General features: G+C 49.1%; 1 protein-coding gene across 1 annotated transcript in view; it reads left to right on the plus strand.

The window, feature by feature from the left end:
• Positions 1 to 15,882, plus strand: part of PLEKHA7 (pleckstrin homology domain containing A7) — a gene marked incomplete at its 5' end in the record, with an annotated part of 160,520 nt that overhangs the window by 135,517 nt on the left and 9,121 nt on the right. The window contains 3 exons of the mRNA XM_080913557.1: positions 1,962 to 2,484; positions 2,804 to 2,890; positions 5,821 to 5,874. Of these exons, the coding sequence (XP_080769683.1) occupies positions 1,962 to 2,484; positions 2,804 to 2,890; positions 5,821 to 5,874 (664 nt within the window). The remainder of the gene's footprint in view (positions 1 to 1,961; positions 2,485 to 2,803; positions 2,891 to 5,820; positions 5,875 to 15,882) is intronic.

Here is a 15,882-nt window from a genome sequence, read left to right on the forward strand (position 1 = left end):
CACACATTACACATCTGAAAGAGTAAGAGTTTTATATTGATGGAGTACATGGGACATTTTGGTACTTGCATGCATTGTGAAGTTGTTGAAACAAGTTAATTAATATTTGTCACCTCACTCATAGTCTTTTTGTACTTGTGGTAACAATAATCAGTCTATTCTTTGAGCAGTTTTGAAGTATATTATTATTAACTGTGCTCACCATGTTGTGTACAGTGTGGTTGTTACATACTCACTTGAAAGTCTGCACAGCTGACCAACATCTCCTCCCTCTATTTCGCCATCCCCAGCTTTACTCTTTGCTTATCTGTATCCCACAATTAAGCACTGTCTGGCTTAATTCAGGTACCTGCCTTTTGAACAACCCTTGGGTGGCTGCTGCTGCTGCTGCTGCTGCTGCTGCCCCTGACACACTTGGAGTTAGCATGAGAGAGAGAGAGAGAGAGAGAGAGAGAGAGAGAAAGAGGAGAGAGAGAGAGAGGAGAGAAAGAGGAGAGAGAAGGCACATGGATGTCACAATACACATACACCAGTCAGAAGACAACTTTTGGGAGTCAGTTTTTTTTTTTTTCCTGCTACCATTGGTTCTGGGGACTTGGCTCAGATTGTCAGGCCTGCTTGGCAAGCACTCTTATGTACTAAGCCATCTCACTGGCCGTAAACTATAAAAAACAAAACAAAAAAGCTTTTAAATTTATATTCTGAATGTTTTGTCTGCATGTATCACTTGTGCATGCCTGGCGCTCATGGAATTCAGAAGAGGGAGTCAGATCCCCCGGAACTGGAGTTAAAGATACTTACCCACCTTTTGTGGCTGCTAGGAATTAAACCTGGGTCCTCAGGAAAAGCAACAAGTACTCTGACTGCTGAGCCATCTCTCCAGTAGTTCCTGTATCCTAGGATGGCCTAGAACTTACTATGTGGCTGAGGATGACCCTGAACTTTTTAGTCTCCAACCTCACTATTGCTGTTCTAGATGGTATATGCCACCATACTGGCCATGGAGGGGTGGGAAGCAGTGTCAGGAAGGTGTACATCCTGCTAAGGACCTTCTGGCTCTCAGAATGCATTTTCCCTTAATGACCTCTTCAGTCATTCAGAACTCCTAGATGAGGCAGTAATGCTACCGCACATACAGGTAGGGAAACTGAGGCTCAGGGCAGTCAGTAAGCCCCCTACACTCACATAACTGGTATGTAGAATTCCGATTCAAAACCTATTTTTGCTCCCCTCCCACCCCCCCCCCCCCCCGCAGTGAGAAGTTAACTGAGGTAGGGAGCTCCCCCTGGTGGACAACCGAAGTGAATGTTCATGTTGTGTGGCTGGGTGATGCCTGCACGGTTAGGCTGCTGGCTAGTTGCTGGTCTCGGCCATGGAGGGAACAGTGAGAAAACAGCTGGACCTCAGGGAAGGTTGTAGTCAGAGGTTGGAAAGCCGTGAGTACCAGGCCAAGAATTTCAAGGAGGCTGAGGGGGATTGGGGCACACTGGAGTGTTGAGATCAGGTGACCATGTGCAGGAAACACATTAGGAGGCTCTCAGAGTTCTCTGCAGGAGGGAAGGAACCAGGGTCTGGGTTAGAAGGGTAGCAAAAAAAAAAAAGACACGCCACCCCACCCCCTCCCGCCATTTTCTTTGTGAGCTTTGAGGATTGGCGGTAGATGAAGAGAGCCTTTCACCCCAGAAAACCATGAGGCCTTCCCAGACCACCACATACTGCTTGTCACTGACAGCCCATAAGAGGGAAGAGGCAGTTTCACCAGGAGTGATAGGTACGGGACCCTGTGGTAGTCCTGGCTCTCATAGGAAACCGATTCTGGGTTCTTCTGCGGTGAGAAGCCCAGGGTGTCCGCATCAGTCACTGTTTGGCACCGTAATGTCTCCCCTACAGGATGATGGTGTTGATTTCCTTAGCTGCATTGCCTTGTGTGGTGGCCTGACCATGCTCTTTGTCTTTCTCAGCTTGCCCTTAGACCAAACACTTCCGCGCCAGGGTCCCAGCCAGCCCCTGTCCTTCCCGGAAAACTACCAGACTCTTCCCAAGAACACTAGACATCCTTCCGGGAGCTCTTCACCCCCTCCCCGGAACCTGCCCAGCGACTATAAGTACGCACAGGATCGAGCCAGCCACCTTAAGATGTCCAGTGAGGAGCGCCGGGCGCACAGAGACGGCACCGTGTGGCAGCTGTATGAGTGGCAACAGAGACAGCAGTTTCGTCATGGCAGCCCCACGGCACCCATAGGAGCTGGCTCCCCAGAGTTCACCGAGCAGGGCCGCAGCCGCAGCCTGCTGGAGGTGCCCCGCTCCATCTCCGTACCTCCATCTCCTTCTGAAATCCCTCCTCCGGGGCCTCCAAGGTCCTTTCCACCCCGGCGGCCACATACACCAGCAGAAAGGGTCACAGTGAAGCCACCTGACCAGAGGAGGAGTGTGGACATCTCTCTAGGGGGTTCTCCCAGGAAGGCACGGGGTCCCGCTGTCAAGGTGAGGCCTGGGAACTTCTGCCAAGGCGACGGAGGTCTTGTGTCAAGAGACAAAGTCGCTCTGTGGCTTCTTGGCGGCCCACAAGTCAGGAGATAATGTTGGGGTTCAGTCAGTCCTCCTATCTCTAAGAACTCAGCTGAGGTTTAGCTCTCACGGCCTTTCAGTTTGCCATGCTGTGCTCAGTGAGAAAGGCGTCCATTTTGGAGACCAGGCGCCTAGGGCTCAGAGAGATGGGAGGACGCATGGTAGGCGGTCCTGGCAGTGAGTGGCTGCGGTCTTCTTGCCTGGCCTCAGTCTGGCTTCTCCTCTCCTGTTACAGAACTCCTCTCATGTGGACCGGCGTTCCATGCCCTCCATGGGCTACATGACCCACACGGTGAGCGCGCCCAGCTTGCATGGAAAATCGGTAAGCCGCTCCTCACTTCCCTCTCCAGGTGACTGGCGTGCTGTGGAACATGTGATTCTCACCCATAGCATTCTCTCCCTCAGCTCCCAACCCCTTCTTGGTAATGAGGAGACAGACCCAGTGAGCACTCAGACTCTGAAAGTGGAGGGGAGTGCTGGGCTGGTCCTCTCTTTGGATTTTGCCAGAAGTATATTCCAGCTACCTGCTTTCTCCTTCAGCACCTCGCCTTTCTTCCCTGGCTTTCCCCATGACTGGTTAACTCTCCCTTCTAAGCACTCCTCCTTCTGGGTGAAGCTGAGCCAGTGGCTTCCAGTGGGCGGTGCCTTTATCCGCCCTGATGACTGGGCCAATGCCAGCATTGCCTGGTGGTGCCGCGTCAGTGTTGTCCTGGCACGGGGTGAAGGGTATGGTTGCAGCGGTGTGCCTTGCGGTGCCTGACTCCCTCCTGATGTGTCTACACGCCCACAGCTGGAAGAGCTCTCGCTGCTGCTCACCCGTTTGCAGCGGCACCAGTCCAAGTTGGCTAGTGTGCGAAATTTCGCCGTGGGCCAGTTACTACACCACTACTTGACCTTCCCCGCCTGCCAGGTCAGCGCCGATGGGCCCTCCTGGGCCGGGGCAGAGATGGCCTGCCTCCCATGTGTCCCCATGCCGTGCTCTGGTCTGTCCTGCTAGCTGGCTATCTGCTGCTTCCCTTGCCTGTCTGCTTCTAGGTGCTACGGCTAGTGACTGTGGGCGTGGTGGAGTGCCTCGCCTCTGGTGCAGGGGAAGGGCTGCATGGGGTGGGACAGACCTGAATCTCGCTTCTCGAGCTGTGGAGAGTGGCAGACTGCTGCGTGGTCATCTTGTCTAAGAGCTGTGCCCCGTCAGCATTATTGCTCATGGAAGACACATGGGGGTCAGCCTGGAGGGAAATGTAGGGCACCTCCGCTTGCAGAACTGCCCTCATCTCTTGTCCTGTCTAGCCTTGTGGGAACCTGCGTAGGTTAGGTGGGGTTGAGCTATCATAGGACAAGCGGACCCTGAAGGAGCAAGAGCTTGCAGGCTGGAGCTAGAATCCCAATCCTTCTAGGGTTAGTTCTAAACAGCACCAGGGCCTTCGGCTTTGTTTCCATGCTTCCTCAGATTGCCCAGGGTGTTGCTCTCCTAGGCTCCTGGAACAGCAAAGGGAAGTGAACTCTTGCCTGAAAAGTTGCCCTTGGGCAGCAGTGGTTCAGCCACATAAATAAGCCTGGTCCCTCTGTGCAGCACAAAGCCGGGCAGTGGACAGATGAGGGTGCTGGGATTGTCACTTTCCTTCCCTGATGCCTTTTAGCAAGACCTGAAGGACTCAGGAAATGTAGCTAGAAAGATGAATGTAAGAGAGGACATGTTGGGCTGGAGAGATGGCTCAGTGGTTAAGAGGACTGGCTGCTCTTCCAGAGGTTCTGAGTTCAAATCCCAGCAACCACATTGTGGCTCACAACCATCTGTAATGGGATCTGATGCCCTCTTCTGGTGTGTTGGAAGACAGCTACAGTGTACTTATATATAATAAATAAATCTTTAAAATGAGAGAGAGAGAGAGAGAGAGAGAGAGAGAGAGAGAGAGAGAGAGAGAGAGAGAAGACATGTTAAAAACAAGCAAACAAAGTTAGTTGTAAGCCTGAGTAGGCTCAATGGCTAAGGAGCTTGCCATGCGAGTGTAACCCTGTAAATGCTGGATGGGTGGAGCCATCCTGTGATTTCAATCCTAGAGCAAGCTGGCTCGTATCTGTGAGCCCTGGGTGATAGATAGACAAGCCCCATCTTATAAATAAGGTAGAAGAGCAATGGAGTGCTTACACACGTGTGTGCCCCACACATGCAAAAACATGCATGTATACATGTGTACCACATACAGAGACACAGAAAAAGGAAAAAGAAAAAAAAGACATAAGCCCTGAGTTTTACTTTAGCATTCTCCAGCTGTCTTTCTTGTCCTGTTCAAAGTGTGCAGGGACAGTGACTTGGGGAAGGGGGATGAGGAAGGAGGCAGTTAATGATAGAAAGAAGCCTGTGCAAGCTACAGCATCCCTTAAAGGCAGGGCCTCCCCCTAAGGCACAATAGGAACTTCTCACGGGTGTGCTGCTGACCATCTCACGCCGGAGCTCTGCACCTTCCCCATCCTTGGCTTGCTCAGCCCAGTTCACTAAGAACATGGTATCTGGATCACTCTTCAGCTCTTGCAACTCCCCTGCCTCAGTTAGCTTTTGTGATCTGCTGAACAGGAGTGTGACTAACTACACCGAAAAGCTTGCTAGCCCATGAAGACACCACAAGCAAGTCTTACTCAGGAACTTCTTCTACACCTGCCCCTAACATGGCTGCTCTGACTTCTTACTGAGCAAAAAGAGCAAAATTTCCAGGAAAACTTGTAGTAGCTGCTGCTTATCCCTCTGGAGCCTAAAGTCACATCGGCCCCTCCCAGACCACCCAGGTTATTTCTCTCCAGTCATCCATCTACATCACTTGGGGTCAGGTTACTTCATGAATGTGACAACCCAGGCCAAAGGTTTGATGCCAAGAATTGGGACAGCTGTGTGGATGGGATCCTAGCTTCAGGTGTGGCGAGTGCTGTTCTGGGGAGATCTTCAGGTTTTGCCTCAGGAACCCAGCATCTGCCTTATTGGCTCTTCCCTAGCCCTCTTGTTGGGTCCTCCCCATCAAACCGCAGTGGGTGCGGGGATAAGCTGGCTTTCCCCACTGTGACCCACAAATTCTGCCATGCTGAACCAGGGCTTTGAGTTGCAATAAGACGTCTGCGCTTCCTCTGTGGTCCTGTGTGTTGATCTGCTGTGGTCCCGTGTCTCCAGTGTAATGTTAATGATCTACTTTTGAAGACCCTGGCTATCTAAACCTTGGTCTTTGTAACTGTTTTGTTTTTGTTTTTCTCTCTGCTTCTTGGAAGGCTGATGACACCTACCTCCAGCTGAAGAGAGACCTGGAATACCTGGATCTGAAGGTGGGTGGTAGGATTGCAGAGATTGGTTAAGGGTTAGGAGTGCTTGCTGCTCTGGCAGAAGACCCAGGTTCGGTTCCTCAGGTAGTTCACTGTTCTAGAGCATTTGATTCCCTAAGACCACTCCAATGCATGTGGGACACATAAGCTCTCTCACACACACACAGACACACACACACTACTCCTAACTAAAGGTGAGTGGTGTCAGGGTCCACCTACCGTGAACACTCATCTTTCTACAAGTATTACTTACTGGAACCCAACACTTGCTTTCCAGACCCTAATGTCTAAATCAGGAAAAAGTCATTGCTTATGGTCTGTCTCTTGTAGAATTGCTCGTGAACCCCTTTAAGGGGTCCCTGGCTTAGAGAATGTGATGGTCATGATTTTGATCTGTTCCTTCCCTTGGTTAGAGCCACAGGTTCCTGGGAATTAGCCAGAGCCTCTGCTACTGGTAGGAGTGTTTGGACCATAGAGTAGCTGGTGTGTGTTTTCAGCCACAGCTGACACGGTAGGGCCCTTTGCATTTATTGATGAGGGAGTAAGTTCCACGTGGAGTCATGAGGCTTTGAGGCCTACCAGTAGCCTCCACTTAGAACTGAGCACTGGGTGCCTGTGGGTACTTGAAGCTCAAGCTCTGAGTTAGCCTTTTCAACAGAGCTAAAAGGGCCCAAGGAAAACTGCCACTGACTTGCCACAACCCACAAGCTCCCTCTGGCAACAGCCTTTCTCATGCTGGGGCTCTGGAACAGACTGGAGGAGTGTAACATTCATCAACCCAGGGAGGGAAGAGGGTTGTGGACCATGTTTATCTACCCTGGCTTAAGACATGTCTTATGTAGGGATTGTCTCCCAGCCTGCAGCAGGTAGGGGTTTCCCATGTTGACCTAGACTTTTGGTCAGATATCTCCTAGTTCTTGCATCTGTTAAGCACTTGCTGTATGCCCACCTCTACAGAAGACAAGGGCAGATGCAAAAGAAAAACTGAGGCCCTAGTCTTGAAATTTCCAGATAGTATGGATTAGGCAAAGAAAGTCTCTCAAATGATAGCATACACAGTGACAAATATCCGTTTACCTCAGCTCTAAGCCGGAGTCATGAGGATTCCTATGGGCTGTGAGAGGAAGGCTTCTAAGGCAGTCGGGGAGTATGTGAGCAGAGCTTTGAGAAACCATGGCTCGGAGCAGTCGTGATGAAGTCGGTAGAGACTGGACCAGAGTAAGCCAAAGAGAGCTGCCATGCAGCAGTGAGATTAGATTAGGAGTGAGGTGGAATAAGTCATGTTGACGCCTGACTGTCGTAGGCCTTATAGGAAGGAAGAGAATGAAGGAGGAGAGGCTGAGGAACGAGGCTTCAGAGCAGGAGTTCCTGTTTGTGCGGCTCAAACAGAAGCTGCGTAGTGATGGTCGTGTTCTGAGTTTTACTGTAATGCATCAGCTTGCACGGTAGTGGGTAAATTCCTTCTCAAGGCCACACCAGAGACAGATACATTTGAGTCCAGCACTCGCTTACGCTAAAGCTCACATACACCTCACTACCTGCCTTTCAGCACATGCTATTTGTGCTGCCGTGGTCCCAAAGGCAGTAAACTCTTTGGGGAGCCAAGCTTGGGTTACCATGGCAGGGAATGGATTTGCTGGGGAGGCAAGTTGCATCTTTGGAGAGCTTTCTTTAGCTAGGAGCTGTGTCACCCGAGGAGGTATTCTGGATGCTGACATTGTCATGAGAACAGCTGGGCTTGTAGCCAGAGTTTCCTGGTTGTATGTCTGCTACTGTAATTACTAAGCTCTTCTCAGGGAAGTAGTCCAGGGGTGAGCCTCTCCTGCAGATGGAAGAGGCTTGACTCTATCTGTCCAAGAGAGAGAAGAGGGGTTGTGTGTAATGATCAGAAAGGCCAGTGTGCTTGCATGGCTTCCGTGAGAGGCAGGGACCTGGTCTGCCATGCACAGACCCATTAGAATGGCCCATTGCAGGATGCAGAGCCCAGGGTCAAGGGCCTGCAAATGATTGCGTTCACAGATATTTAGATGTCAGAGGTAGCAGTCCAGGGGGTTAGGCACGTCTCTGCTCTGCCTACCTTGATATGCTGATGTCCCTGTCACCTTTGAATTCAGGTTGCCTTCTTCCCCCAGCATCTCTATGGAACAAGGGAGGGTCTCCATGGTAAGTGTGCCTGTGAGAAGGCTCTCAGCAGCTGTTGCTGCCCAGATGCAGTACGGAGTTAGGGACAATTTGGGAGAAATGGAGACAGACTTTAAAGTTCTGGTATATCACCATGTGTTTTCTGTGGCTCTAAAGAGGATTAAGCCAAGTAGATGGCAGGTGTTCGGTTGGTAAAAGTGTTCTCTTGAAAGGAACTCCAATCTGTGGATCCTATGACATGCTGGGCAGAATGTCCTTGAAATGGGGGGAATGTGGTTGTAGGTACTGTAGGTAGAGATAGCATGAGAAGAGGTTCCCACCCCCAGGAGAGTAGGTCGATGCATTTGAATGAGCCCCGAGGACCATCCAAGGCATGAGAGACAAGCTGTGCCTCTCTAGGACCATCCTCTCTCTATGGTATGGTGGATTGACCCTCCAGCCTCATGCAAGCGTCCTACCTCTAAGGTATATTCAGCTATGCCACCAAATCTCTTTTTACTTTTTTTTTTAAACGACGTTTTACTATTAACAAACTCTCAGGCTAGCATTGGATTCACTTTGTAGCCTATGCTGCTGCTAAAGTCTGGTGTGTGTGTGTGCATGTGTGTGTTCTGCTAGGGGTACAGCCTAGGGCCTGTGCCTGCTGGGCAGGTACTGTAACATTGCTTTATCTCCAGCCCTAGAACGAGATTCTCTAGAGAAAATTTCCCCTGCCTACCTCTGATCTGAGATTCCCTCACTCTGACATGTCAACTTAGGTTCTTCTATGTTCTTGTCCCAAGAGCCAAGGATCCAGGGCCCATCACCCTTCTGGGTGTCCTGAGTTCACTGGTGGTGACTTCTCTCTAGCACCTTCCATAGGTTCTTCTCCCTCAGGTGATTATACTGCCGTGGGGCCAGGATATCAAATGCAGGTGCCTCTTAGAAGATGCTCTTAGCTAATGTGTTTTGGAAAGTGCTTGCTCTCTTGGTGATGCCAGGGTATAAAGGACTGATCAGTGGTGATGCTTCTGTTCTGCCTGGCAGTGTCTGGGCACTTGGTTCATTTGTGTTTTAATTCTCACAGTAGCTGAGAAGTAGGAATTACTGTCCCTATCCTATTAACCAAGAAACCATGTCTCAGAGAGGTGAAGGGAGTTCTGCTAAGTTCCATGGCTGGAACTGACTACAGTCCTGAGTTTGTCATTTGTGAACTGTGTTTCCATCCTGGAAATTTTCCTTCCCAGAACCTGAACTCCACTAACTGTCTGTGATCAGGTCACTGTCATCCATAGCATTTCTAAAAATTGTCCTTTTAGGTAGATAGCATCTCATAGTATTACTCAGGCTGGTCTCAAATATCGGAGCTCCAGTGTGATGCTCCTAGGCTCTGGATGTGTGCCTGTGCTCCGGGCTTTGAGTTATTTTTATTACAGCTGTGGAATGCATCCAGGTGAGGCTGAGCAGGGTGATGCTTTTGTAGATACAGAAAGTTGCTTTCAACCCCAGGGAGTCCCTTGTCTGTTAGGAGGAGTGTACCATTGTTGGCTTCTCATCTGTAGCTCTGTGAGCTCTCTGACAATCTGAGCCTGAGCTCAGGGCTTGTCCGTTTCCAAAGTCTGCTTCTGGGGCAGAGTTTTTTAGGTTGCTATCTGGGGCATCAGCTATTTCTAGAGTATCTAGGAACGTGATTTTTAAAAATATAGATTTGAGCCAAGTATGATGGTACACACCTGGGGTCCCAGCTTCTTGGGACTGAGACAGGAGGATTATTTGAGCCTGTAAATTAGAGGCCAGTCCACAGAAGATAATGACTTTCTTCCTTTAAAAAATTTTTTTAAGCCAGGCATGGTGGCTCGTGCCTTGGGTCCTAGCACTGAGAGGCAGAGAAGGGTGAATCTTTGTCAGCTTGAGGCCAGCCTGGTCTACATAGTGAGTTCCAGGACAACCAGCAAAGCTTCCCTTAGAGACTCTGTCACAAAGAACAGACTTCAGAGCCTGGCATGAGGCATGCCTTTAGACCCGGACCCAGTAAGGCAGACACAAAAGGATTACTTCAAGTTCAAAGCCAACCTGGGCTACATAGTTCCAGGCCAGCCAAGGATACAGAGACCCTGACTCAAAAATAAATAAATAAATAAAAATAAATTTAAGGGGCTGGAGAGATGGCTTAGTGATTACGAGCACTGACTGCTCTTCCAAAGGTCCTGTGTTTAATTACCAGCAACCACATAATGGCTCACAACCATCTGTAATGGGATTCGATGCCCTCTTCTGGCGCATCTAAAAACAGCTACAGTATACTCACATAAAATAAAAAAATAAATCGTATAAATAAATAAATAAATAAATAAATAAATAAATAAATAATTTAAAAGCAGGGTTTAGAGGTAAAGCAGGTACAGGTACTTGCTACCAAACCTCATGACTTGAAACTAAGACCTATGTAGTGGAAGAGAACCAAATCCACAACTCTGACCACAACACATGCACTATGTACACACAGATGAATAAATAAATATGTTTCCTTTTGTTTTTAAGATTTCTACTGCACTCTTGTGCCCAGGATCCTCTGCTCAAGCCACACTCAGGTGTGTGCACACTAAAATTTGAGCTCAGCCATTCAGCAACAGAAATTAGTAACCTGGCCATGAACTAAACCTAGGGAATTTGGAAAATGCATGGCTTGGGGTTTCTGTTGCTGTGAAGAGACATCATGACCATGGCAACTCTTATAAGGGAAAAAAAAAAAAACATCTCATTGGTGCTGGATTTCAGTTCAGAGGTTTAGTTCGTTATCATCACAGTGGGAAGCAGGCAGGTGTGGTGCTGGAGAAGATGCCGAGAGTACTACATTTTGAACTGCAGTCAGCAGGAAGTAGTTTTCACACTGGATGTGGTTTGAACATCTGAGTTCTCAAAGCCTACCCCCAGTGACCACTTCCTTCAACCAGGCCACACCTCCTAGTAGTCTATGGGGGGCCATTTTCATTCAAACCACTACAATGCACCTCAGTCCTGTGCTTAGAGATTCTGACCTAACTGACCAAGCAATTCCTTAGGTGTTTTTAAAATACCGTGAGGGTTGAGAAAGAGTACCTCAAAGTGGTTGTTTTTATCTTGTTGTTGTTTTTGTTTTGAAACAAGTGCTTTTTTATCCCAGGTTGTACTTGAATACCCAACGACCTTGCATCTTTTTGCCTCTTTCTCCTGAGTACGAGGGTTTTGTAGGTACATCCATGCTTATGTAGGATGATGTCATTATACAACAAGGCAGGTCCAGCCTATCATTGGATGAGAAGGAAAGGTAGGAGGGGAAAAGTCTAGGAAGGAGAGAGGGGGAGGAGAAAGTGGGAGATTCAGGAAGAGGCAACATGGAAGCAGACGTGGATGTTTCTCTCAGAGAATCTCTATGGATAAGGTTGTTATCGGTATTTTATAAGGGATGGAATTGTACAGAATCATTTGACTTATCTAGGTGGGCAAATTTTATCATACCAATTGGATCAGAGTTTTTGGTGTGTTCTTTGATGTGGCGACTTAATTAAGTTCAAAGTGGCAGGATGCTCAAAGCCCGCTATAGTGTTGGGATGTGTGTGTAAGGCTTGGCAATAACACGCCAAGGGGAAGTGAGTGAAAACAACATGGCCGTGGACCACACGGGACAGAAGCAGCCGGGGCAGGTGGAATGAACCACGCCTAGGTCAAAAGAAGCCAGGGTCTGTGAGTACTTAGAGGTAGTGTGGAGCCGTTAAGATAAAGATGCCCCGCAGTGCCTTGTGGCCTTACAGGTGCAGACACTAGTAAGGGATAAAAGGTTATCATTTTTTAATTTTTACTGCTATATCTGTGTCCACTTTATATGGTACTGGATGAAGCCCTGGTGGGAATTCTCACTGGGAATCTGTTAGGAATGCCAGATCTTGAGCCCTAGTCCGACCTGCTCAACAAAGACCTCCAGGGTGGAGCCAGAGCCTCCCCGTGATTCTGCAGGCTAAAGTTGGAGAGCTTGAGTAGGAATTCTGATGCCAAGCTGGAGGTGTAGCTGGTGATAAAGTGCTTGTCTAGTATACACGACGCCCTGGGTTCCGTTTCCAACGCTGCAATATAAAATAAAACTTTGGTTGGCCTGGGATCTACCCACCTGGTGGGTAGAAACAGCCTTTTCTTTCTCTGAATTTCTTTAACATGTCTATGTGCATGTGTGTGTGGAGGTGTGTGCGTATGTTAAAGCCTGTGTGTGTGTAGAGCTGGTTCTCTCCTTCCACCATATGGTTCCCGAGGACTAAGCTCGGGTCCTCAGGCTCGGTGGCAGCATCGCACACTGAGCCTTCCTGAGGCCTGGCAGACGATATACAGCACCCGTTGCAACCTTTTGGGTCCTCTGGTTAGGCATGAACATTTAGCTGCATCCAACTATGGAGCTGAAGTCTGAGAAATTTCTGTTGGAAATAACTTAGAAATGAGGTGAATGCATAGACCAAGCTTCCAGTGTTCCAGACGGCAGTGAGGGAGGCAGGAAGAAGCAGATCTCTTCTGTTAGGCTTCTTCTCACCTTCAGCCCTGCAAAGGAAGTGGCCCTTGTGCATGGTCAGCCCACACAGGGGCCCCAAAGCAAGCAAAGCTGGTTAGGCCAGTTCTTTAGAGGCAGTTCCTAGCCGGGAGCTCACGTCACGGAGGCTAACCGGAGGCTAACCGTCTTAATCATCTGCACACCTCGTCTCTGAGGGTCCCCTGCTCCAGCCCCCAGACTGTGGCTGCTTCAAGTGTTGTCGGATGTCTCACCTGTTACGTTTTTGTTGTATTTACCTTTCTGTTTGGAACAGATTAAAAATAATGAACCTTTGATCAACGTGCTTTACAAAGTGCTGAAGAAGTCAGCACGGGGCTGTCGGCCCGGGAGAAGCGTAAGATGATCGGATCCGTGTCTCCAGGCGGGGCCATCCCATTGCTTCTGGCTCAGGGCCGCCACCATCACTTGCTTAAGCAGTCGCTCTCCTGACCGCCCCCGCTTCCTGCAAGTCATTTCGGTTGATTTTCTTTAACCCAAAGCTCTCTTCAGCACTGTGGTGTGTCTCATGGCTCCATCTTTTCTGTTGCAGAGGGGTGGGGAGCTTGCCTGGCTTGCCACCAGCTTGCGCTGTGTCTCCATCTTCACCGTCTGCCTCCACATCGATAGGGCATGAGTTTGTTTATGGGAGTTTAGAGAAGCCTTAGATTCCACTGTCTCTGCCTTTCCTGGGGGCAGGATGTTGACATACAGGTCCCAGTTTTGGAACTGGATGGCCGCCCTATGTCTCCTTTGCAATGTAACCCGCTATTGGAGCATTCTGAGGGAGGGTACAGACTGGGGGGGGGGGGGCGGTGTCACGTTCTGATGTGGTAGAGGGAGGTGAGATGTCCCAGGGGCTGGGTCTCTTCCCAGGTAGAGATCCTTTAAAATGAATGGGGACCCGAGACCTTTGAGATTTCTGGTGACAGATACGGGGGACGTTTGTTGAAGTTTTAAGTGGATAGAAACACAGTTACCGCTGTGCTCAGTTTAAAGGGGGAAACTTGACTGCCATATGCTCCCCATGGCTGTAACTGCTCTTCAGAGCATCCTTTCTCTGGAACAGAGCTAAGCTGAAAGACCTCCGAGGAGTATAAGTCTTTCAGGGAGCCGGTGCTCTGTCGCCTGTGACTTTTACTCCATCAGAAGCTAAGCCAGCCAGTCTGGTTTTGACATGTTCATGAACTCACTCAGCTAACATCCTCAAGATCTCCTCCACATGCCGGGTTCTGTCTGGGCTTCAGGGATAGAGAGAAAAAAATGCATCCTAGTCTCCACAGTGCCCCCTAATGTCTGAAGAGGAGAAATGAACAAACATCTTTGTCATTTGATACTCTAAGCCCCACAGCAGTGACAGGCACCCTGTGTGAGAGGGACATGCTGAGGGACAACAGACCCACTCAAAAGAAAGAAAGGCAAAGACTTTGAGTTCCTAGCTCCCAACATCCTATAAACAGCACATGTTGGGGGGGGGGGGTGGTGGCGCATGTTTCTTAGACGAGAGGGCTGATGGTATTCCTGGAGGGGGAGAGAAACAAAAGGTTGGCTCCAGGACAGCAGTAAAGGGCACACTTCTAGAGGGGATGCCACCAGAAGGCTAATTTAGATTTCTCTTTCTCAAAATGCCTTTGTGTGTAGACACCTCATTTCTTTCCTGATGGTGCTAGATAAATGAAGTATTGCTCAGTTAGATCCTCTGCCTTATTTAAGCATCAGGGACATCCGCAATAGAAAGCTTGAGGGGGGAAAAGAGGGAAGAATTTGCTGGGAGAAATCCCCAAAGTGCACCTCAATTTAAAAGTGATTTCTACCTGGTTAATGAGCCAAGGCCAGTTTCTCTGGAGAAGAGACCAATTCACAGCCCTCAGGGCTCCATATGTTCTGACTATGTACATGCATGTTTGTACACGTACTCCCAAGGAGTGTATACCCCAAGGAATCCCACAAATGCTTGCTGAGCTCTTCCTCCTATGCCAGGCCTTGTATTCAAACTTGATCATAAAGTAACCAGGCCAGGGTCCCTGCCCTCTGCTGTGTGACCAAACAGAAGCAGTCCTCAGCTCACAGCGAGAAGTCATTTGACTTCTTCTGTAGCGAGGTGGCTCAGTGGTTAAGAGCACTGGCTTCTCTTCTGGAAGACTCGGGTTCCATTCCTAGCACCTACATGTCTGTAACTCCAATTACAGGAGATCCAACAACCTCTTCTGGCCTCCATGGGTATATAAATCCATGCATATGATATGATACACAGACATACATGCAGGCGAAACACCATACATAGAAAATAAACTCTTAAAGAAGTCATTTGATAGTGGCTCGGACTTGCTAAGGAAGGGTGTAGGGTGGTTAGGCACGTGGCTACAGTTAGTCTGAAGAGAGTGATTGACAGCACTTTTAACTCCTGGCTCACACTGGCAAACTTTGGGCCTTCCAGATAGAGTGGGGAGAAAACAAAAGCTATCGGACCATCAACGGACTGTCCATCCTGGGGCCCTCTGCCTAGTGCACACAACACTACCTGCTCTGTTGTGATTACCCTATTCTTCATGTCTTCTGGTCAGAGCTACAGAATGGAATAGAGACGGGCTGTCTAACTTGAGGTGCACCAAACCTGCCTTGTCTTAGCCACAGAAGCTCTTGTCTTCACAGCCTGTGAAAGGAAGGTGCCCAGAGAAAGGGAAGCGTGGGATAGAGAATTGGAATCAGCTTCTCAAGGGTCAATAAGAGCAGGAAGGCAGCAGCAAGCTGCCTGCTTCCGGGTGACTGAGAATGTGAAATGGAATAGTCTACTGGCCTGGAAGTGTAGGTGACTTGTTCGTTGCTTTGTTCAGATGGTAAGATGGGTTGTAACTCACTTGAGTACAGCCAAGCTTTGTTGTCTGGATGTGAATCTTAAACCACTGGCTGCATCTGACCTGGGTCCTTTCCTGCTCTGGCTGGATCTTTTAATAGTGTAGGGTAAGGAAGGCTGGCCTTGTCCATGGGGAAGTAGCTTCTTAGAGATCCGAAACAGTGATCTGGCCAGCAACCGGACAAACTTTTTGTCCCTAGGTGTAGCAGCACCCCTCTCTTACCAATGGCAAAAAAGTCCAAAGACTCATAGAAATATGTCACGCTCATTTGGGGTAAACCGATGATCCTGTAACTTGAACACCTGCATTTTTTTTTAATTTGAGAAATTTAGTTGTACTAACTTCCATAAAATGAAGCAGGCATGAAAACAGTGCAGACAGTGCTCAAGTTCTTGCCCATTTTGTGCCATGAGCCTCCCGCCTCTGCTGAGGCTTCCACATCCATCCGCCACAGGACCAACCTTCCTTCCTGCTGTTTGGCTCCAC

This window comes from Micromys minutus, assembly GCF_963924665.1.
Source record: "Micromys minutus genome assembly, chromosome: 2".
In the NCBI taxonomy this organism is placed as follows: domain Eukaryota; kingdom Metazoa; phylum Chordata; class Mammalia; order Rodentia; family Muridae; genus Micromys; species Micromys minutus.